Source organism: Rhinatrema bivittatum, chromosome 6 (assembly GCF_901001135.1).
Source record: "Rhinatrema bivittatum chromosome 6, aRhiBiv1.1, whole genome shotgun sequence".
Lineage (NCBI taxonomy): Eukaryota > Metazoa > Chordata > Amphibia > Gymnophiona > Rhinatrematidae > Rhinatrema > Rhinatrema bivittatum.
In genome coordinates, this window is record NC_042620.1 from 77,667,413 (window position 1) to 77,689,481 (window position 22,069).

General features: G+C 48.8%; 1 protein-coding gene across 2 annotated transcripts in view; it reads right to left on the bottom strand.

Annotated features, from left to right (window-relative positions):
• The window catches only part of PRPF40A (pre-mRNA processing factor 40 homolog A), a 391,586-nt gene that overhangs the window by 240,166 nt on the left and 129,351 nt on the right, over nt 1-22,069 (bottom strand). For both annotated transcript variants that reach the window (XM_029605503.1, XM_029605504.1), the window contains exons 13-14: nt 19,509-19,573; nt 18,900-19,064 (exon numbers count right to left, since the gene is read on the bottom strand). In XM_029605503.1, the coding sequence (XP_029461363.1) occupies nt 18,900-19,064; nt 19,509-19,573 (230 nt within the window). The remainder of the gene's footprint in view (nt 1-18,899; nt 19,065-19,508; nt 19,574-22,069) is intronic.

Sequence of the window (22,069 nt, forward strand, 5' to 3'; positions counted from 1 at the left end):
GGTTGCTCGTGAGGCCGCTTCCCCTTGCTTCTTCCCGCTGTGAAGGACGAACAGGTGGTCCGTCTTTCGTACTGCTGCTGACATTTCCAGGTATCTGGACAGTAGCCTGCCGATGTCAAGATGGCGTAGTATTCGACCTTCTTCCGACTTCTTCAAACCTTCCGTGGTAGGCAAGGATATGGTTTGGTTGAGGTGGAAGTGTGAGACTACTTTGGGTAAGAAGGAAGGAACCGTGCAAAGATGGATAGCCTCTGGAGTGATTCTGAGAAACGGATCACGGCAGGACAGCACTTGTAGCTCTGAGATGCGGCGTGCTGAGCATACAGCCAGCAGGAACACCATCTTCAAGGTTAACAAACGGAGGGACAGGCCTCGAAGGGGCCTGAAGGCGGGTCCTGCTAGAAATTCCAAAACTAGGTTGAGGTTCCATAGGGGCACTGGCCACTTCAGTGGCGGGCGAATGTTTCAGGAAACGTGAAACGTCTGGGTGTGTGGCGATGCTGTTGCCGTCACTCCTGGGACCGTAGCAGGATAGTGCTGCCACTTGAACCTTGATGGAATTGAGGGACAGACCCTTCTGAAGTCCATCTTGCAGGAAATCCAAAATGAGAGAGATCTTGGCGGCATGTGGATTAAGAACATAAGAACATAAGAAAATGCCATACTGGGTCAGACCAAGGGTCCATCAAGCCCAGCATCCTGTTTCCAACAGTGGCCAATCCAGGCCATAAGAACCTGGCAAGTACCCAAAAACTAAGTCTATTCCATGTAACCATTGCTAATGGCAGTGGCTATTCTCTAAGTGAACTTAATAGCAGGTAATGGACTTCTCCTCCAAGAACTTATCCAATCCTTTTTTAAACACAGCTATACTAACTGCACTAACCACATTCTCTGGCAACACATTCCAGAGTTTAATTGTGTGTTGAGTAAAAAAGAACTTTCTCCGATTAGTTTTAAATGTGCCCCATGCTAACTTCATGGAGTGCCCCCTAGTCTTTCTACTATCCGAAAGAGTAAATAACAGATTCACATCTACCCGTTCTAGACCTCTCATGATTTTAAACACCTCTATCATATCCCCCCTCAGTCGTCTCTTCTCCAAGCTGTGCTGTGAGTTTTGCACCAGGCTTCAAATACTCTCCAGATCCTTATATATGTTAGCGATGTGGAGAACTTGCATGCTCGGAGGAGTGTATCTATTACCGGCCCCGAGTATCCTCTTTTCTTCAGCCTAGCCCTCTCAATGGCCAGACTGTAAGAGAGAACTGAGCTGGATCCTCGTGAAGGATGGGACCTTGCCGCAGCAGGTCCCTGTGTGGAGGCAGGGGTAATGAATTCCCTGCCAGTAGTCTTCTCATGTCTGCGTACCAGGGTCTTCTTGGCCAGTCCGGGGCCACTAGAAGAACTAGGCCTCTGTGCCGCTGAATCTTGTGTATAATGGCGCCCAGCAGGGGCCATGGAGGAAAGGCATATAGCAGGATCCCCTGAGGCCATGGCTGTACCAGGGCATCAATCCCCTGGGATAGAGGATCCCGCCTGCGGCTGAAATATCTGGGTACTTGAGCGTTGGACCTGTCCGCTAGTAGGTCCATGCCCGGCATCCCCACTGATTCACAATCATCTGGAAGGCTGTGGGCGACAGCTGCCATTTCCCCGGGTTTAGGCTTTCTCTGCTGAGGAAGTCTGCCGTGGTGTTGTCCTTCCCGGTGATGTGGACGGCGGAGATGTCCTGGAGATTTGCTTCCGCCCAAGTCATCAGGGGGTCTATTTCTAGGGATACCTGTCGGCTTCTGGTTCCGCCCCGTCGGTTGATGTATGCCACTGTGGTGGCGTTGTCTGACATCACTCTGACCGCTCTGTTTCGAAGTCTGTGGGCAAATCGCAGGCATGCTAACCTGACTGCCCGTGCCTCTAGTCGGTTGATGTTCCACCCCGACTTTTCCCTGTTCCACCGGCCTTGGGAGGTGAGTTCTTCGCAGTGTGCTCCCCATCTGTTCAGGCTGGCATCTGTCGTGAGCAGGGTCCAGGTTGGGGAGGCCATTCTTGACCCCCGGCTCATGTGGCTGGGCTGCAACCACCACCGTAGCTGATTCCGCACTCTGGCTGGTAGAGGAAGGTGTACGGTGTAGTGCTGTGATCGTGGGCTCTATCGAGATAGGAGGGCGTGTTGTAATGGTCTCATATGGGCCCGTGCCCATGGTATTACCTCGAGGGTGGATGCCATAAGGCCGAGGACCTGTAGGTAATCCCAAGCTGTGGGTCGGGTGGCGCTCAGCAGTGCCAGCAGATGATTCCGGAGCTTTGATCTCCTCTTGGAGGTCAGACTGACCTTGTCTTCCTGGGTGTCGAATCGGACTCCTAGGTATTCCAGTGACTGAGAAGGCTGTAGGGAACTCTTGTTCAAGTTTACAACCCATCCTAGGCTTTCCAGAAGAGCTGTAACTCTGTTGGTTGCCTGGTGGCTCTCCTCTGGTGACTTCGCCCGGATCAGCCAATCGTCCAGGTAGGGATGGACGAGGATTCCTTCCTTCCTGAGGGACGCCGCCACTACTACTATGACCTTGGTAAAGGTCCACGGCGCGGTGGCTAACCTGAAGGGTAAAGCTCGGAACTGGAAGTGTTGGTCCAGGACCTTGAAGCGTAAATAGCGCTGATGATCCCGATGGATTGGCATATGCAAGTAGGCTTCCGATAGATCTAGGGATGTGAGAAACTCCCCTGGCTGTATTGAATTTTTGACAGACCGCAGAGTTTCCATGCGAAAGCTGGGGACCCGTAGGTATCAGTTGACTGACTTGAGGTCCAGGACGGGCCGGAAAGTGCCCTCCTTCTTGGGCACGATGAAATAAATGGAATAATGCCCAGAATTCATCTCCCTTGCAGGCACTAGGATTATGGCCTTTAGGGACAGGAGCCTCCGTAAAGTAACTTCTAGGGCCGTCCTCTTGATGGGCGAACAAGGAGATTCCACAAACCTGTCCGGCGGGAGTCGAAGAAAATCCAGGTAATACCCTTCTCGGATGATGGCGAGGACCCACTGATCAGAGGTAATCTCGACCCACCTGCGGTAGAAGAGGGATAGCCTGCCCCCTATGGTTGCTACCCCCGGATGGGTCGGCTGATTGTCATTGTGGGGTACGGCCGGGACCCGAACCCGAGCCTGTTCCCCTCTTGTTGTGCTTAGGCCGAAAGGACTGGTTCCTGGCCTGCGAACGAGGTGCTTGGTAGCGAGTTCTGTAAGGGTTGAAGCGCTGAGAAGTTCTACCTCTGGATGGTCTAGAAAAGGGGCGCTGGTTCCTCCTTGACCGGTCTTCTGGTAGACGGGATAATGGAGAAGCGCCCCATTTATTGGCCAGTTTCTCAAGGTCCCTCTGGTTCCCCGGCTGCTCACTGCTACCTGCTAGATCTGGGGTGTTCCCTGAGGAACTGGCAAGTACGCTGGGCTGCGACCGGTCCTGGCCTGGAACTCCCAGGGCCTCTTCACATTGGGCAGATAGGGAGTCTGCTTCCTCGCTCTGTGTGGCTCTGAGGTTGCATGCCGAGCAGAGGCTCATGCCTGATGCTGGAGGGGCCGGCTCCGCTGACGTTTGAGCTCTCTTATGCTCCATGTGTGCCTAGGAACGGACGCTCATCAGCGGGTGCCTATGAACGCGCGCCGAACAACGTGCGCCTAACAGCATGCGCGTAGCAACAGGTGCCTAACAACATGCGCCTAACAGCGTGCGCGTAGCAACAGGCGCCTATTGCGCGATGACGAACCAGGCAGGAAAATGGTGACCTCCATGACGGATTGCCACATAGGCAGACTCTGCTAATCCTCGCTTCCTCAGAGACCAACAAGTAAAAATGTACGCCTTACCTTGTCTTCGGCGCTTCCCGGTTGCGACCCGGGCGGTCTCCGGCTGCGGGGAGAGAGGGTGAGTACCATCACCGCCGCGCTCGAGGAAGTGCACCCGCTGCCTCTGGGCCATGCCCAAACTCGTCTCGCTCTGGGGCCAAGTCCACGCCGGGACCGAGGCTGCCTCTATGCCGCGCCCGAGCCCTTCTCACTCGGGGGCTAGGTCCCTGCCGCGAGCCGGCCACCGGACCGAGGCACTTACCTCAGAGGGACCACGGAAATCGCCTCGGGAAACTCAACTGGGGGAGGGACCGACTGGTATCACCGCAGGAGTGCGGGGTTCGTCTTTAGGTAGGTTTCTTCTATGAATTTAGTCATGTAGAATTTGGAAACACGCTCAGCGAGCGTGAGGTAGCTCCAAACTGCTTTGGAGACGGAAATTACTGAATTGCTGCACTTCCTGCGGGGGTATATGTACCCGTGCTGACGTCAGATCCGTCTCCAACTGCTAGCACGAGCACGCTATACCCACTTGTTTTGAGTCCATCTGCTACACGCTAGGAAATTTTTATTTTTAAAGAAAATTTTTTGTGTACATCTAAAAAACTTTGTACACCGCCAGTAACTACTCTGAGTGATGCCATACAAACTCTTATATCAGCGTTCACAGTACTTAAAATTGCTTAGACACTACAAAACAATGCTTTATTGTCCAAAATTTGCTGAAACCAAGCTATACTTAGTTGCTTTGTAATCCCAACATGGCCATTTAAATACAAATGTTAAAGTTTAAGGAAGCTGATGTCCGCCATTTATAGGGTAATGCTGTGAGTATTGCTATACCACCATTTTTGGAACAAACAGTCGCTGATTATGTTGCGGCCCGTGAAGAAGGATTTATTTCGAAACTTGGCCATATTGGGAATACAAAGCAGCTAAGTATAGCTTGGTTTCAGCAAAATTTGGACAATAAAGCAGCCCTGTAGGTCGACTTCCCCGGCACTGCTCTACAGGCCAATTCCCCTGGCTCAAACTTGCTGCATCGGTATACCTCTAAGTACTTCCTTTTTTTTTTTCTTTTTTTTTTTAAACTTAAACAAGCAACAAAAAGGGATATTTCCCTGAACACAGCCAGCAGAGGGCAGGAGGGGACTTCGGGGTAGAAGATGGAGCTAGTCCCCTGGCTATCAGGCTCCCCAGAGGTAGCGGGCCACAATAGCCAGGGGTATCCAACACCCCAGACACCCGGCTCAACCCCGAAGGAAATAACCAGGTTCCTGATGCCGACTGTAACTCCAGCAAAACAAAACTAAATGGAACAAACAGGGACAAGCTATAACTCTGTCAGTAATCTGGCAATCTCTTAAGAGACCTTTGCTTGCAGATACATATTATGTATCAATAGTAAGGCATGAAAAGAAGAACGAAAGACCAAAAAAGGAAATGATTTATGGCTACAAATAACTAGTGCCCACATTATATAGTGGTTCTCAGTCATGTCTTAGAGGCATACCTAACCAACCTGGTTTTCAAGATATCCATAATGAAAATGCATAAGATTTATCTTAAATTCACTGGAGACCCAAAGTATGCAAATGTTGAGATTACTCACCTGATAATCTCCTTTTCCTTAGTGTAGACAGATGGACTCAGAACGAATGGGATAGTATCCGCGTGCTAGCAGTTGGAGACAGATCTGACGTCAGCACGGGGTATATACATCCCCACAGGAAGCGTAGCAACTTAGTAATCTTCCTTGCAAAAGCTGTTATGGATGTGTGTACTGACGCTCAGTGAAAAGTGAAACAGGATTCCCCTGACCATAAGAACATAAGAACATAAGAAAATGCCATACTCGGTCAGACCAAGGGTCCATCAAGCGCAGCATCCTGTTTCCAACAGTGGCCAATCCAGGCCATAAGAACCTGGCAAGTACCCAAAAACTAAGTCTATTCCATGTAACCATTGCTAATGGCAGTGGCTATTCTCTAAGGGGCGGATTTTCAGACTCCGCGAATAGGCCTACTTTTGTTTGCGCTCCAGGCGCAAACAAAAGTACGCTGGATTTTAGTAGATACGCGCGGAGCCGCGCGTATCTGCTAAAATCCCCTTACCTTTCTCTGGGGATTTACGCCTCCCGGAGGGAGAAGTAAATCCCCGCGCGCGAGCGGGCCTCCTGCGCGCCGGGCCGCGACCTGGGGGCGGGTACGGAGGGCGCGGCCACGCCCCCGGACCGCCCCGGGCCGTAGCCATGCCCCCGTACCCGCCCCCGAAACCCCACGACGACCGGGCCCGCCCCCCCGACACGCCCCCCTCGGAGAACCCCGGGACTTACGCGAGTCCCGGGGCTCTGCGCGCGCCGGTAGGCCTATGTAAAATAGGCTCACCGGCGAGCAGGGCTCTGAAAATCCGCCCCTAAGTGAACTTCTCCTCCAAGAACTTATCCAATCCTTTTTTAAACACAGCTATACTAACTGCACGAACCACATTCTCTGGCAACAAATTCCAGAGTTTAATTGTGCGTTGAGTAAAAAAGAACTTTCTCCGATTAGTTTTAAATGTGCCCCATGCTAACTTCATGGAGTGCCCCCTAGTCTTTCTACTATCCGAAAGAGTAAATAACCGATTCACATCTACCCGTTCTAGACCTCTCATGATTTTAAACACCTCTATCATATCCCCCCCTCAGTCGTCTCTTCTCCAAGCTGAAAAGTCCTAACCTCTTTAGTCTTTCCTCATAGGGGAGTTGTTCCATTCCCCTTATCATTTTGGTAGCCCTTCTCTGTACCTTCTCCATCGCAATTATATCTTTTTTGAGATGCGGCGACCAGAATTGTACACAGTATTCAAGGTGCAGTCTCACCATGGAGCGATACAGAGGCATTATGACATTTTCCGTTTTATTCATCATTCCTTTTCTAATAATTCCCAACATTCTGTTTGCTTTTTTGACTGCCGCAGCACACTGCACCGACGATTTCAATGTGTTATCCACTATAACACGTAGATCTCTTTCTTGGGTTGTAGCACCTAATATGGAACCCAACATTGTGTAATTATAGCATGGGTTATTTTTCCCTATATGCATCACCTTGCACTTTTCCACATTAAATTTAATCTGCCATTTGGATGCCCAATTTTCCAGTCTCACAAGGTCTTCCTGCAATTTATCACAATCTGCTTGTGATTTAACTACTCTGCACAATTTTGTGTCATCTGCAAATTTGATTATCTCACTCGTCGTATTTCTTTCCAGATCATTTATAAATATATTGAACAGTAAGGGTCCCAATACAGATCCCTGAGGCACTCCACTGTCCACTCCCTTCCACTGAGAAAATTTCCCATTTAATCCTACTCTCTGTTTCCTGTCTTTTAGCCAGTTTGCAATCCACGAAAGGACATCGCCACCTATCCCATGACTTTTTACTTTTCCTAGAAGCCTCTCATGAGGAACTTTGTCAAACGCCTTATGAAAATCCAAGTATACTATATCTACCGGTTCACCTTTATCCACATGTTTATTAACTCCTTCAAAAAAGTGAAGCAGATTTGTGAGGCAAGACTTGCCCTGGGTAAAGCCATGCTGACTTTGTTCCATTAAACCATGTCTTTCTATATGTTCTGTGATTTTGATGTTTAGAACACTTTCCACTATTTTTCCTGGCACTGAAGTCACGCTAACCGGTCTGTAGTTTCCCGGATCGCCCCTGGAGTCCTTTTTAAATATTGGGGTTACATTTGCTATCCTCCAGTCTTCAGGTACAATGGATGATTTTAATGATAAGTTACAAATTTTTACTAATAGGTCTGAAATTTCATTTTTTAGTTCCTTCAGTACTCTGGGGTGTATACCATCCGGTCCAGGTGCTTTACTACTCTTCAGTTTGTCAATCAGGCCTACCACATCTTCTAGGTTCACCGTGATTTGATTCAGTCCATCTGAATCATTACCCATGAAAACCTTCTCCATTACGGGTACCTCCCCAACATCCTCTTCAATAAACACCGAAGCAAAGAAATCATTTAATCTTTCCACGATGGCCTTATCTTCTCTAAGTGCCCCTTTAACCCCTCGATCATCTAACGGTCCAACTGACTCCCTCACAGGCTTTCTGCTTCGGATATATTTAAAAAGGTTTTTACTGTGAGTTTTTGCCTCTACAGCCAACTTCTTTTCAAATTCTCTCTTAGCCTGTCTTATCAATGTCTTACATTTAACTTGCCAATGTTTATGCTTTATCCTATTTTCTTCTGTTGGATCCTTCTTCCAATTTTTGAATGAAGATCTTTTGGCTAAAATAGCTTCTTTCACCTCCCCTTTTAACCATGCCGGTAATCGTTTTGCCTTCTTTCCACCTTTCTTAATGTGTGGAATACATCTGGACTGTGCTTCTAGAATGGTATTTTTTTAACAATGACCACGCCTCTTGGACATTTTTTACTTTTCTAGCTGCTCCTTTCAGTTTTTTTCTAACAATTTTTCTCATTTTATCAAAGTTTCCCTTTTGAAAGTTTAGCACGAGAGCCTTGGATTTGCACACTGTTCCTCTTCCAGTCATTAAATCAAATTTGATCATATTATGATCACTATTGCCAAGCGCCCCACCACCGTTACCTCTCTCACCAAGTCCTGTGCTCCACTGAGAATTAGATCTAAAATTGCTCCCTCTCTTGTCGGTTCCTGAACCAATTGCTCCATAAAGCTATCATTTATTCCATCCAGGAACGTTATCTCTCTAGCATGACCCGATGATACATTTACCCAGTCTATATTGGGGTAATTGAAGTCTTAGGCAATCCACCGTATTTTAAATACAAATATTCTTTAATGAAAAAGTCTTTAAAGAATATTTGTATTTAAAATACGGTGGATTGCCTAAGTGTATTCTTGCACCTTCTTCGGTTGATACTTGCTTATGTGCAAGGTTTGCTTCTGTCTTGGATGGTAATTGAAGTCTCCCATTATTACTGCACTACCAATTTGGTTAGCTTCCCTAATTTCTCTTAGCATTTCACTGTCCATCTCACCATCTTGACCAGGTGGACGGTAGTATACCCCTATCACTGTAGTCTTCCCTGACACACAAGGGATTTCTACCCATAAAGATTCAATTTTGTATTTAGTCTCATGCAGGATGTTTATCCTGTTGGACTCTATGCCATCCCGGACATAAAGCGCCACACCTCCTCCCGACTGCTCCTCTCTGTCATTGCGATATAATTTGTACCCCGGTATAGCACTGTCCCATTGGTTATCCTCTTTCTACCATGTCTCTGAGATGCCAATTAAGTCTATGTCATCATTTACTGCTATACATTCTAATTCTCCCATCTTACTTCTTAGACTTCTGGCATTAGCATACAAACATTTCAAAGTTTGTTTTTTGTTTGTATTTTTATTCTGCTTTTTAATTGATAGGGATAAGTTAGAATTTTTTAGCTCAGGTGAGTTTTTAGTTACAGGCACTTGGACTACTTTTCTAATTATTGGAACCTCACTGTCGGGATGCCCTAATTCTAATGCATCATTAGTATCCTTTAAAGATACCTCTCTCCGAACCATGCGCTGCTGAGCGACTGTCGGCTTTCCCCTTTGTTCTAGTTTAAAAGCTGCTCTATCTCCAGCTACCAATTGATAGTAGCTGGAGACCGCCAGCATTCACAACCGGAAGGCGTTAACACCTGGTATAGTGTACGCTCTTATGTAAACCAATGACATGGCTTACCTTGAATCGGTGAAACCCATGTACACAGGCAGCTGGGCGGGATGCGGAGTCCATCTGTCTACACTAAGGAAAAGGAGATTATCAGGTAAGTAATCTCAACATTTCCTGGCGTGTAGCCAGATGGACTCAGAACGAATGAGATGTACAAAAGCTTTACTCCCAGCCTGGGCGGGAGGCTGCCTGAGGACCATGTAGGACCGCCCTCGCAAAAGCTGAGTCCTCCCTGGCCTGGACATCCAGATGGTAGAACCTGGAGAAGGTATGGAGGGAGGACCACGTCGCCGCTTTACAGATTTCTGCAGGCGACAGCATCCTGGATTCTGCCCAAGATGCCGCTTGTGCTCTGGTAGAATGAGCCTTGACTTGTAGAGGTGGAGACTTCCCGGCCTTCACGTAAGCTGCTCTGATAACTTCTTTAATCCAGCGGGCGATGGTGGGCCGCGAGGCCGCTTCACCTTGCTTCCTCCCGCTGTGCAGGATGAAAAGATGGTCCGTCTTTCGTAGTTCTTGTGTCACTTCCAGATATCGGGGCAGCAATCTGCCAATGTCGAGATGGCGTAATAAACACCCTTCTTCAGATTTCTTCAAACCCGCCGTGGTAGGCAAGGATATGGTTTGGTTAAGATGAAACTGTGAAACCACTTTAGGTAGAAAGGAGGGAACCGTACGAAGATGGATAGCCTCAGGAGTGATTCTGAGAAAGGGATCACGGCAGGACAGTGCTTGTAGCTCTGAGATGCGGCGTGCCGAACATACCGCCAATAGGAATACCATCTTCAAGGTTAGAGAACGGAGAGACAGTCCCCGAAGGGGTCTGAAGGTGGATCCCGCGAGGAAATCCAAAACAAGGTTGAGGTTCCATAAGGGCACAGGCCACTTTAGTGGCGGACAAATATGCTTGACTCCTTGCAGGAAGCGAGAAACATCTGGGTGCTTGGCGATGGTCTTGCCATCCCTCCTGGGACCATAGCAAGACAGCGCAGCCACCTGAACTTTGATGGAGCTGAGGGAGAGATCCTTCTGAAGTCCATCCTGCAGGAAATCCAACACAATAGGGATTGTGGTCGCATGTGGATTGGTGCCGTGAGTGTCGCACCATGCTTCAAATACCCTCCAGATCCTTACGTAGGTGAGGGACGTGGAAAACTTGCGAGCTCGGAGGAGTGTATCTATCACGGGTTCAGAGTAACCTCTTTTCTTCAGTCTAGCCCTCTCAATGGCCAGACCGTAAGAGAGAATTGAGCTGGATCCTCGTGGAGGATGGGACCATGACGTAGAAGGTCCCGGAGAGGAGGCAGGGAAAGAGGCTCCCCTGCCAGTAGTCTTCTCATGTCTGCGTACCAGGGTCTTCTTGGCCAGTCTGGTGCCACTAGAAGAACTAGGCCCCGGCGATTCTGAATCTTGTGGATGATGGCGCCCAGCAGAGGCCACGGAGGAAAGGCGTATAGCAGAGTCCCTGGAGGCCACGGCTGGAACAGGGTATTGATTCCGTGTGAGAACGGGTCGCGCTTGCGGCTGAAGTATCTGGGTACTTGAGCATTGGACCTGTCCGCCAGTAAATCCATGTCCGGAATCCCCCAGTGATCCACAATCATCTGGAAGGCTGTGGGTGACAGCTGCCACTCTCCCGGATTTAGGCTTTCTCTGCTGAGGAAGTCTGCTGTGGTATTGTCCTTCCCGGCAATGTGGACGGCGGAGATGTCCTGAAGATTCGCCTCTGCCCAAGCCATCAGTGGGGCGATCTCCAGAGATACTTGTCGGCTTCTGGTTCCGCCCTGATGGTTGATGTATGCCACCGTGGTGGCGTTGTCGGACATCACTCTGACTGCTCTGTTCTTCAGTCTGTGAGCAAATCGAAGGCATGCCAATCGGACTGCCCGGGCCTCTAGACGGTTGATGTTCCACGCTGACTCTTCTCTGTTCCACCGCCCTTGTGCGGTGAGTTCTTCGCAGTGTGCTCCCCAGCCGCTCAGGCTGGCGTCTGTGGTGAGCAAAGTCCACGTGGGTAATGACATCTTCGACCCCCTGCTCATGTGGTTGGACTGCAACCACCACCGCAACTGGGTCCGCACTCTGGCTGGCAGATGAAGGCGCGTGAAATAGTTCCGTAGACGGGGGCTCCAGCGAGAGAGCAGGGAGTGTTGTAGAGGTTTCATATGGGCCCTCGCCCAAGGTACCACTTCCAGGGTGGATGCCATGAGACCGAGAACCTGCAGATAATCCCAGGCTATGGGCAGACTGGCTCCCATCAAATACTGGATACGCTGCTGAAGTTTCAACTTTCTCTTGGTAGTGAGACTGACTGTGTCTGCCCGGGTGTCGAACTGTACTCCCAGGTATTCCAGTGACTGGGAAGGCTGTAGGCAGCTCTTGCTGAGGTTGATTACCCAGCCCAAGCTTTCCAGAAGGGCGATCACTCTGTCGGTTGTCCGAAGGCTCTCCTCTCGAGATTTCGCCCTGATCAGCCAGTCGTCTAGGTAGGGATGGACCAGAATTCCTTCCCGCCTGAGTGCCGCTGCTACCACTACGACCACCTTGGTGAATGTCCATGGTGACGTGGCCAACCCGAAGGGCAGAGCCCGAAACTGGAAGTGGCGTCCTAGAACCTTGAAGCGTAGGTAGCGCTGATGATCCGGATGGATCGGGATATGCAGGTATGCCTCTGACAGGTCTAATGCCGTGAGGAATTCCCCTGGCTGTACTGCAGCCTTGATGGAGCGCAGAGTCTCCATGCGAAACCTCGGTACCCGTAAGTATCGATTGACTAACTTGAGGTCCAACACAGGCCGAAAGGTGCCCCCTTTCTTGGGTACCATGAAATAAATGGAATAGTGTCCAGAATTCACTTCCCAGGCAGGTACTGGGATGATGGCTTTCAAGGACAGGAGCCTCGCCAGGGTAGCTTCCAATGCTGCCTTCTTGTGTATGGGACACGAAGATTCCACAAACTTGTCCGGAGGGAGATGATGAAAGTCCAGATAATATCCCTCCCGGATAATGGCGAGGACCCACTGGTCCGACGTGATCTCGACCCATCTGGGGTAGAAGAGGGTTAACCTGCCCCCTATGGCTCCGTTCCCCAGATGAATCGGCGGATTCTCATTGAGAGGCGCGGCCGGGACCTGAGCCCGGGCCTGCTCCCCTCTTGCGCTGCTTGGTCCGAAAGGACTGATTCCTGGCCTGAGGACGTGGTGCCTGGTAGCGACCCCTGTAAGGAACAAAGCGCTGTGAACTCCTGCCCCTGGAGGGCCTTGGAAAGGCGCGCTGGCCCCTTCTGAACCGATCTTCCGGCAGTCTAGGCACTGGAGAGGCACCCCATGTACTGGCCAGTTTATCCAGGTCGCTGCCAAATAGGAAAGAGCCCTTAAAGGGCAATCTGGTGAGGTGTGTCTTTGAAGGCGCATAAGCTGACCATCTCCGGATCCAGAGCTGCCTCCTGGCGGCTACGGAGGATGAGATCCCCTTAGCTGTTGTCCGGACTAGGTCTGATGCAGCATCCGTGAGGAACAAAAGAGCTGACTCCATGTCTGCTGCTGGAGCGTTGTTCCTAACCTGTGACAAACAGGCATGCGTCACCACTGTGCAGCAGGTCGCGATCCGCAAAGATAGAGCTGCCACCTCAAAGGTCTGTTTCAGAATGGCGTCCAGTCGCCGGTCATGAGGTTCCTTGAGGGCCGTCCCCCCTTCAACTGGAATGGTAGTGCGCTTGACCACAGCGCTAATCAAGGCGTCCACCTGAGGGCACGCCAGCAGGTCCTGGATAGCCTGGATAGCTTCCTTTAAAGGGGCCCGTCAGGGCCCGGCCCCCTTTAAAGGAAGCCGCTGGTGCCGCCCATTCTAAATCTATCAGTTGTTGTGCTGCTTGCAAGAATGGAAAATGGCGGGCTGTAGGACGAAGACGTTCCAGCAGGGGGTTCTGCGCAGAGGGTACCGTAGCGCTGGGACCTGTAATATCCAACTCCGCCAGATACTGAGACACCAGGTCGGAGAGATCCTCCTTGGGGAAGAACCGCCTCATGGTTCTATATGGCTCAATCCCTGGGGGAAGCTCCCCCTCGTCCGGGAGTTCGGACTCGTCCGGTGAAACCTCCTGGTCCGACTGATCTGGACTGTCCAGCGGCGGAAGGTCCCGCTCACGATAAGGGCGTGAGGATCCAGGAACAGGATCCGCAGGAGCCGCCACCGCAGCGGCCGCCGCAGCAGCCGCCACCGTTGCAGCCACCGCAGGAACAAGAGGAACAGCAGGACCCGGACGGGAAGCCGTTTGCATCTGTACAAAGACATGAATCCCCTTAAAGAGATCCACCCAGGAAATGGAATCAGCCTCTAATCGCCGGGGTACAAGATCCCCTGGGATTCCCGATTGGTCGAGACTGCCCGCTAAATCCAGGGTAGCCCCTGGGGAACTGTCAGCAAATCGTGGCTGAGACTGGTTCTGGCCCGAGGGTCCCCCGGCCTCCTCACATTGGGCACATAGGGAGTCTGGCTCTTCACTGTGCGTGGCTCTAAGCTGGCATGCAGAGCAGAGGCCAAGGGCTTTAATGCCTGAGGCAGGCGACGCCGCCGCTGAAGACACTGAGGCGTTCTGTTCCATTGAAAAGTATGCGCTGATTGAGAAGCGGCAATAATATGTGCGAAATAGAACAGGCGCACAATAATAATAATATGCGGCAGCAATAGGCGCTTAATACAACAGGCGCACAATAATAATAATATGCGGCAGCAAAATGCGCTTAATACAACAGGCGCTTAATCATAATAATAATATGCAATATGTTCTCAGCAATATGCAGTGAGCAATACACGCTCTATGGCTTCCAATAGGCTCTCAGCAATAAGCGGTTAGCAATACACGCTCAATGGCATTCAATAGGCTCTCAGCAATATGCGGTTAGCAATACACGCTTAATAGCATTCAATAGGCTCTTAACAATATGCGGTTAGCAATACACGCTCAATGGCATTCAATAGGCTCTCAGCAATATGCGGTGAGCAATACACGCTCAATGACATTCAATATGCTCTCAGCAACAGGCGGTTAGCGATACACGCTCAGTGGCATTCAATATGCTCTCAGTTCAGAACTATGGCAATATACGCACAAGGAGGAATAAAGCCGCGCCTATTACGGGCGCTCAATACCTGAACAAGGCCCACAAAATGGCGCCCTCCACGGCGTGCCACGCCGCCGATCCTCTGCTCCTCGGAGACCAGAAATAAGAGATGTTCGCCTTCCCTGATCCGTGGCGCTTCCCGGCTGGAACCCGGGCGGTCTCCGGCTGCGGGGGGAGAGGGCAAATACCTCCATGTCTGCTGCTGGAGCGTTGTTCCTAACCTGTGACAAACAGGCATGCGTCACCACTGTGCAGCAGGTCGCGATCCGCAAAGATAGAGCTGCCACCTCAAAGGTCTGTTTCAGAATGGCGTCCAGTCGCCGGTCATGAGGTTCCTTGAGGGCCGTCCCCCCTTCAACTGGAATGGTAGTGCGCTTGACCACAGCGCTAATCAAGGCGTCCACCTGAGGGCACGCCAGCAGGTCCTGGATAGCCTGGATAGCTTCCTTTAAAGGGGCCCGTCAGGGCCCGGCCCCCTTTAAAGGAAGCCGCTGGTGCCGCCCATTCTAAATCTATCAGTTGTTGTGCTGCTTGCAAGAATGGAAAATGGCGGGCTGTAGGACGAAGACGTTCCAGCAGGGGGTTCTGCGCAGAGGGTACCGTAGCGCTGGGACCTGTAATATCCAACTCCGCCAGATACTGAGACACCAGGTCGGAGAGATCCTCCTTGGGGAAGAACCGCCTCATGGTTCTATATGGCTCAATCCCTGGGGGAAGCTCCCCCTCGTCCGGGAGTTCGGACTCGTCCGGTGAAACCTCCTGGTCCGACTGATCTGGACTGTCCAGCGGCGGAAGGTCCCGCTCACGATAAGGGCGTGAGGATCCAGGAACAGGATCCGCAGGAGCCGCCACCGCAGCGGCCGCCGCAGCAGCCGCCACCGTTGCAGCCACCGCAGGAACAAGAGGAACAGCAGGACCCGGACGGGAAGCCGTTTGCATCTGTACAAAGACATGAATCCCCTTAAAGAGATCCACCCAGGAAATGGAATCAGCCTCTAATCGCCGGGGTACAAGATCCCCTGGGATTCCCGATTGGTCGAGACTGCCCGCTAAATCCAGGGTAGCCCCTGGGGAACTGTCAGCAAATCGTGGCTGAGACTGGTTCTGGCCCGAGGGTCCCCCGGCCTCCTCACATTGGGCACATAGGGAGTCTGGCTCTTCACTGTGCGTGGCTCTAAGCTGGCATGCAGAGCAGAGGCCAAGGGCTTTAATGCCTGAGGCAGGCGACGCCGCCGCTGAAGACACTGAGGCGTTCTGTTCCATTGAAAAGTATGCGCTGATTGAGAAGCGGCAATAATATGTGCGAAATAGAACAGGCGCACAATAATAATAATATGCGGCAGCAATAGGCGCTTAATACAACAGGCGCACAATAATAATAATATGCGGCAGCAAAATGCGCTTAATACAACAGGCGCTTAATCATAATAATAATATGCAATATGTTCTCAGCAATATGCAGTGAGCAATACACGCTCTATGGCTTCCAATAGGCTCTCAGCAATAAGCGGTTAGCAATACACGCTCAATGGCATTCAATAGGCTCTCAGCAATATGCGGTTAGCAATACACGCTTAATAGCATTCAATAGGCTCTTAACAATATGCGGTTAGCAATACACGCTCAATGGCATTCAATAGGCTCTCAGCAATATGCGGTGAGCAATACACGCTCAATGACATTCAATATGCTCTCAGCAACAGGCGGTTAGCGATACACGCTCAGTGGCATTCAATATGCTCTCAGTTCAGAACTAAGGCAATATACGCACAAGGAGGAATAAAGCCGCGCCTATTACGGGCGCTCAATACCTGAACAAGGCCCACAAAATGGCGCCCTCCACGGCGTGCCACGCCGCCGATCCTCTGCTCCTCGGAGACCAGAAATAAGAGATGTTCGCCTTCCCTGATCCGTGGCGCTTCCCGGCTGGAACCCGGGCGGTCTCCGGCTGCGGGGGGAGAGGGCAAATACCTTCACCGCCGCGTTTGAGAATATGCACCCGCTGCCTCGTCCACACCGGGACCGGGGCGCCTCGAAAGCCTCACCCGAACCTCGCCCGGGGACTGTGTCCCTGCCGCCATTCGGCCACCAGACCAAGGACTTACACCTCCGGGGGGATCACGGAAATCACCCCGGGAAACTCTACTGGGGGAGGGACCTTAGGGTATCACCGCAGGAGTGCGGGGCTCGATGCTGTAGAAGTTTTAGTAAGTAGAAAAAGTAAAGAAAAAGTAGATTTGGAAAACACGCTCAGCAAGCGTGCAGGCTCTCCAAACTGCTTTGGAGACGGAAATTACTAAGTTGCTACGCTTCCTGTGGGGATATATATACCCCGTGCTGACGTCAGATCCGTCTCCAACTGCTAGCACGCGGATACTATCCCATTCGTTCTGAGTCCATCTGGCTACACGCCAGGAAATTTATTTATATATAGTCATTGTGGCTATCCTGAAAAACAGTCTGGTTAAGTGTGCCTCCAGGAAAGGGTTGAGAACCACTGCATTAAAGTAAACAATCAGATTCTGACTGATATGGAGTACTGGTTCCATGATTTAGGGGAAGAAATATGCTGAGTGTATGATATGGAAGACTCAGGTAACTTGCCAACATTATGAACTATGGGAGTCAGTAAAAGAAAAAAGAAAAAAAAAACAGAGAACAGAAAAAAATGAAACTATTAGGACCAAGAGTTGAGATATGGTTAATGTTAGGGATTCTGTCTTTTCAAGATTAAATCTGAGAAAATGTAAATTCATCCAAGTGGAGATGGTAAAAAGATGAGTAAAAACAAATACCAAATGATATAGAGGAAGAAAACAAAAGAGTAGCATGCTATCTGCATACACAGAATTCTGATTGTCAAAATAATAAGCAATTATCTTGTGTATGAAAATGGATAAAAAGTCAAGGGATAGAACCTTGTGAGATACCAACAAAGAGAATGAGGGATGAAAGCAAGCTTGGCCATGAGCCTCTCAAATGCAATCTTGAGAGGCTCATGAAATCTAGAGATAGGAAAGGAAATAGTCAACTGAATCAAAATGCCTTCTGAAAATCCAAACACACTAGAGCAATAGGCGCACTTTTATCTACATGTTTATTTACACCTTCAAAAAAATTTGTAAGGCAAGACTTCCCTTTACTAAAACCATGTTGGCTCTTTCCCATTATGCCATGTCTATCTATGATTTTGTTTTTAAGAATATTTTTTACTATTTTGATTGGCACGGGTGCCAGGCTCAATGGTCTATGTTTCCTGGATCACCACTGAGGTCCTTTTTAAAAAATTGACATTATATTGGCCACCCTCTGGTCTTCAGGTATCGTGGCTGCTTTAAAAACAATAGGTTTACCACCAACAGGTTTGCATTTTCATGTTTCAGTTCTTGCAGGACCCTAGGGAGGATACCATCCAATCCTTCCGATTTGCTATTCTGTAGCTGGTCACCTTTAGTAATATAGAAAATGATGGCAAAGACCAAAAAGGTGCATCAAGTCTGCCCAGCAGCCATTTTATACAAATCTACCCAAAGTAGATCAAATCTCAAGATGGAATCCAACCTTCCCTTTGGAGTTGTAACTGCTGCTCTGTGTAGATTACCCTCTGCCTTGGACTGCAATTGTCATTCAATGAAGGGGCCCAGTGCTTCATTACCAATCTTTTGCCACTAAAGATCCTCTGTGTTTATCTCAAAACTTCTTTGAAGTCTGTCCTTGTCATCACCACCTCCTTGGGAAGGCAGTCCAGGCATCCACCACCCTCTATGAAAAAATACTTTTGAACACTGTTCCTGAATTTTCTCCTTTGGAGCTTCATATTGTGACCTCTTGTTCCTCAGCTTCCCTTCCATTTAAATACTCAACAAGTTTCCTATCATTAATACCTTTCAGATATTTAAATGTCTGTATCATATCCCTAATCTCGCCTCTCTTCTAGTTTATATGGGGGGATATGATCTATTACATCCTCCATTATCATAGAGATTTGTTTTAGTTGCTCAGAATCATCATTTAAGACACTAAAACCAAATGTTATATGATAGGTTGCCTGCTTTTCATTGAATGTGTACATACATAAGTTATTTTATTATGTTTGGCATGTCTGTAAACCGCTTCGATTTATTGAGAAGCAGCATTTTTTTTTTTTTTTTAAATAATCATCCTGATGATTTCAGCTGGTCTTAAATGAAGAATGGTTCATTCTTGAGATCTTACTTGTATCTGGTTGTAGATGTCATCTTGTCATGGTTTTCAAGGAAACGCTGATAAGATTCCTTTGCTTCTTTGTACTTGCACCTTGCTTCTTCTTTTTCTTCTTTCTCAGTCTGAACTTTGTAAGCATTAAAGGCTTGTTTTTTTTCACTCAACTTTGCTAATGCACTAAATTAAAAAAAAGTAAAAAGTGATTTCTGCACGTATTTAATTGTAAACTCATTTTCAGAACATAATATAAAAAATAAGGAAAAATCAGCAACTATGAGTAGATAATACATAAGATACCTGTTTCTGCTTTTCTATCAAAATACAAAATTACAGAAAATTTGCATCTTTTGAAATACATTATCAGTCTCTTGGAAAAATAAAACATTTTCATGAAGTCAATATAATTTGCAATACCCTGCATTTTAACACTATCTATGTAGATCAGTTCATTATTTCCATATGTAAATGAATTGGACTTCAAGAGAACTTCTCCAAAAGTATGCAAAGTATAGACTTTTTGTAAAGGAAAGTCATCATTTATGTCAAATTGCCATTAAATTCCTCCCCCCTTCCCCCAAACTATACTGGCTACAAGCAAACCAGATGAATGGTAAATATTACCTGTATCTAGGATCATTAATGATCATTTTCATAGCTTGCTCCCATGAAGCATTTGATGGTACACGCTGTAAATGCATTGGAAAATAAATTCAGGTTCTCAAATAAATACAAAATTGTCAATATAGCATCTAGTCTGCAGAATACTTTTGTAACAATTTAAGCTATCACTTTCATAAGAAAATAAGTGCCATGCTGGGTCAGACCAAGGTCAATCGAGCCCAGCATTCTGTCTCCGACAGTAGCCAGTCCAGGTCACAAGAATCCAGATCCCCAATAGCTGATTTATTTCTAATAAGCACTGGCTTTCCCATGTCTACCTGGCTAATGGACTTTTCCTTCAGGAACTTGTCCAATCCTCTTTTGAACCCCACTATATTAGATGCCTTGAATACGTCCTCTGGCAACACATTCCATAGCTTGACTGTGCACAGAGTAAAAAAATGAAGAAATTACTTATCTGATATTTTCATTTTCTTTAGTGTAGATAGATGAACTCAGGACCAATGGGTTATGTGCTCCCCTGCTAGCAGATGGAGACAGAGGTCAGGTTTCAAAGCTGACGTCACTCTAGATATAAACCTGCAGTGACCTCAGCCATTCAATATTCTCTTCAAAAGTCATTGTAGACATACTATTGAATACAATTTAAGAACTTGATTAAAAACTTGATTAAAACTGGTTGCGTACAGTTACCGTCAAACATAAGCGCTGAATCCCAGCAATATGACATATGCCCAGATCTAGGGATAGGGTGATGGCTTACCCGTAACCTCTCTGGGATCGAGATTAATGTGAGATTCTTTGGCACTGTTCATGGGCAGCCGTGGGCAGGATGCTGAGTCCATCTGTCTACACTAAGGAAAATAAAATTATAAGGTAAGTAATTTCTTCATTTCATAGCGTGTAGCCAGATGGTTTCAGGACAAACTGAAAAAAGCTACTCCTGAATGGGGCGGGAAGCTGCCAGCAGTCCGGTTAGCACCCCCGTTGCAAAGGTTGCGTCTTCTCGGGCTTGGACGTCCAGGCGATAGAACCTCAAGAAGGTAAGATAGTAGCTTCGCTTCCACCCAGGATATTACCTGGGCCCTAGTGGAATGAGCTTTAACCTGAAGGGGTAAAGGCTTCCATGCTTCTACATAAGCTCCCGTGATCACTTCCTTGATACAGTGAGCTATGCTGGCTCATGAAGCTGCTTCTCCTTGTTTCCTTCCACCATGAAAAACAAAAAATTGGTCCATCTTGTGCACCGGTTCTGTACGTTCTAGATACCATACTAACAGCCTACTGACGTTTAAGTGGCATAGGGGGCGGTAGTCGTCCGAGTCCTTGCGTTTATCTATGGACGGTAAGGAAATGGACTGGTTCAGGTGAAACTCAGACTACCTTTGGCAAGAAGAAAGGGATGGTACGAAGCTGCAACGTTCCTGGAGTCAACTGGAGGAACGGCTCTCAACATGACAGCGCCTGCAGTTCACAGATGCAACGAGCTAGCATATCACCACCAAGAACACAGTCTTCAGCATTAACAGGCGTAGAGACAGAGCGCAAAGTGGTCGAAATGAAGGCCCTGCTAAGAAGTCCAATACTAGATTGAGGTTCCATAGGGGAATCGGCCACTTTAAGGGTGGTCGGAGGTGTTTAACTCCTTTTAGGAAATGGGCCAAATCCGGATGTGTCGACAGACTGTCTCCGTTCACCTTGCCTCAGACAGGAGAGAGCTGCCACCTGGACCTTCAAGGAGTTGGGGGACAGTCCTTTATTCAGGTCATCCTATAAGAATTCCAGAATCATGGGAATATTGGTTGTCCGAGGGGGCACCCTGTGTTCCTCACACCAGGCCTCAAATATTCTCCAGATCCGCACATATGCCAGGGATGTCGAGAACTTTCGCACTCAGAGCAAGGTGGTGATTACATCCGCCGAATATCCACACCATCAGGCAAGCCCTCTTAAGGGCCAGACCGTAAGTAAAAAAACAGAGTTGGGGCCTTGTGAAGGCTCAGACTTTATTGGAGAAGGTCCCTGTGCAGGGGGAGGCAAACGGGGCTGTCCACCAGAAGCCTCCGCATGTCTACATATCACAGGCATCTGGGCCAATCTGGAACCACCAGATGGACCAATCCTCTGTGGCCTTCGATCTTGCGAATGACCTTGCCCAGCATAGGCCATGGAGGGAAGGCGTACAAGTAAGTCCTCCTCTGCCCAGGTCTGGACAAGGGCGTCAATCCCCTTGGAAGCGCTGATCTTTTCTGCGACTGACGAATTGGGGACCTTCACATTGTGAGATGTGGCCAGTAGGTCAATGGATGGGAGGCCCCAGCGATCTACTAGGAGCTGGAAGGCTCTGGTCGACAACGCCAATTCCCCTGAATCCAGATTCTCCCTGCTGATAAAGTCTGTTCTGATGTTGTCTTTTCCTGCGATGTGGGAGGCAGAGATCCCTTGTAGATTTAACTCCACCCATTCCATAAGGAGGTCTATCTCCAGAGACACTTAGTGACTTTTGGTTCCTCCCTGGTGGTTAATGTAGGCTACCATTGTTGCGTTCTCAGATATCATGC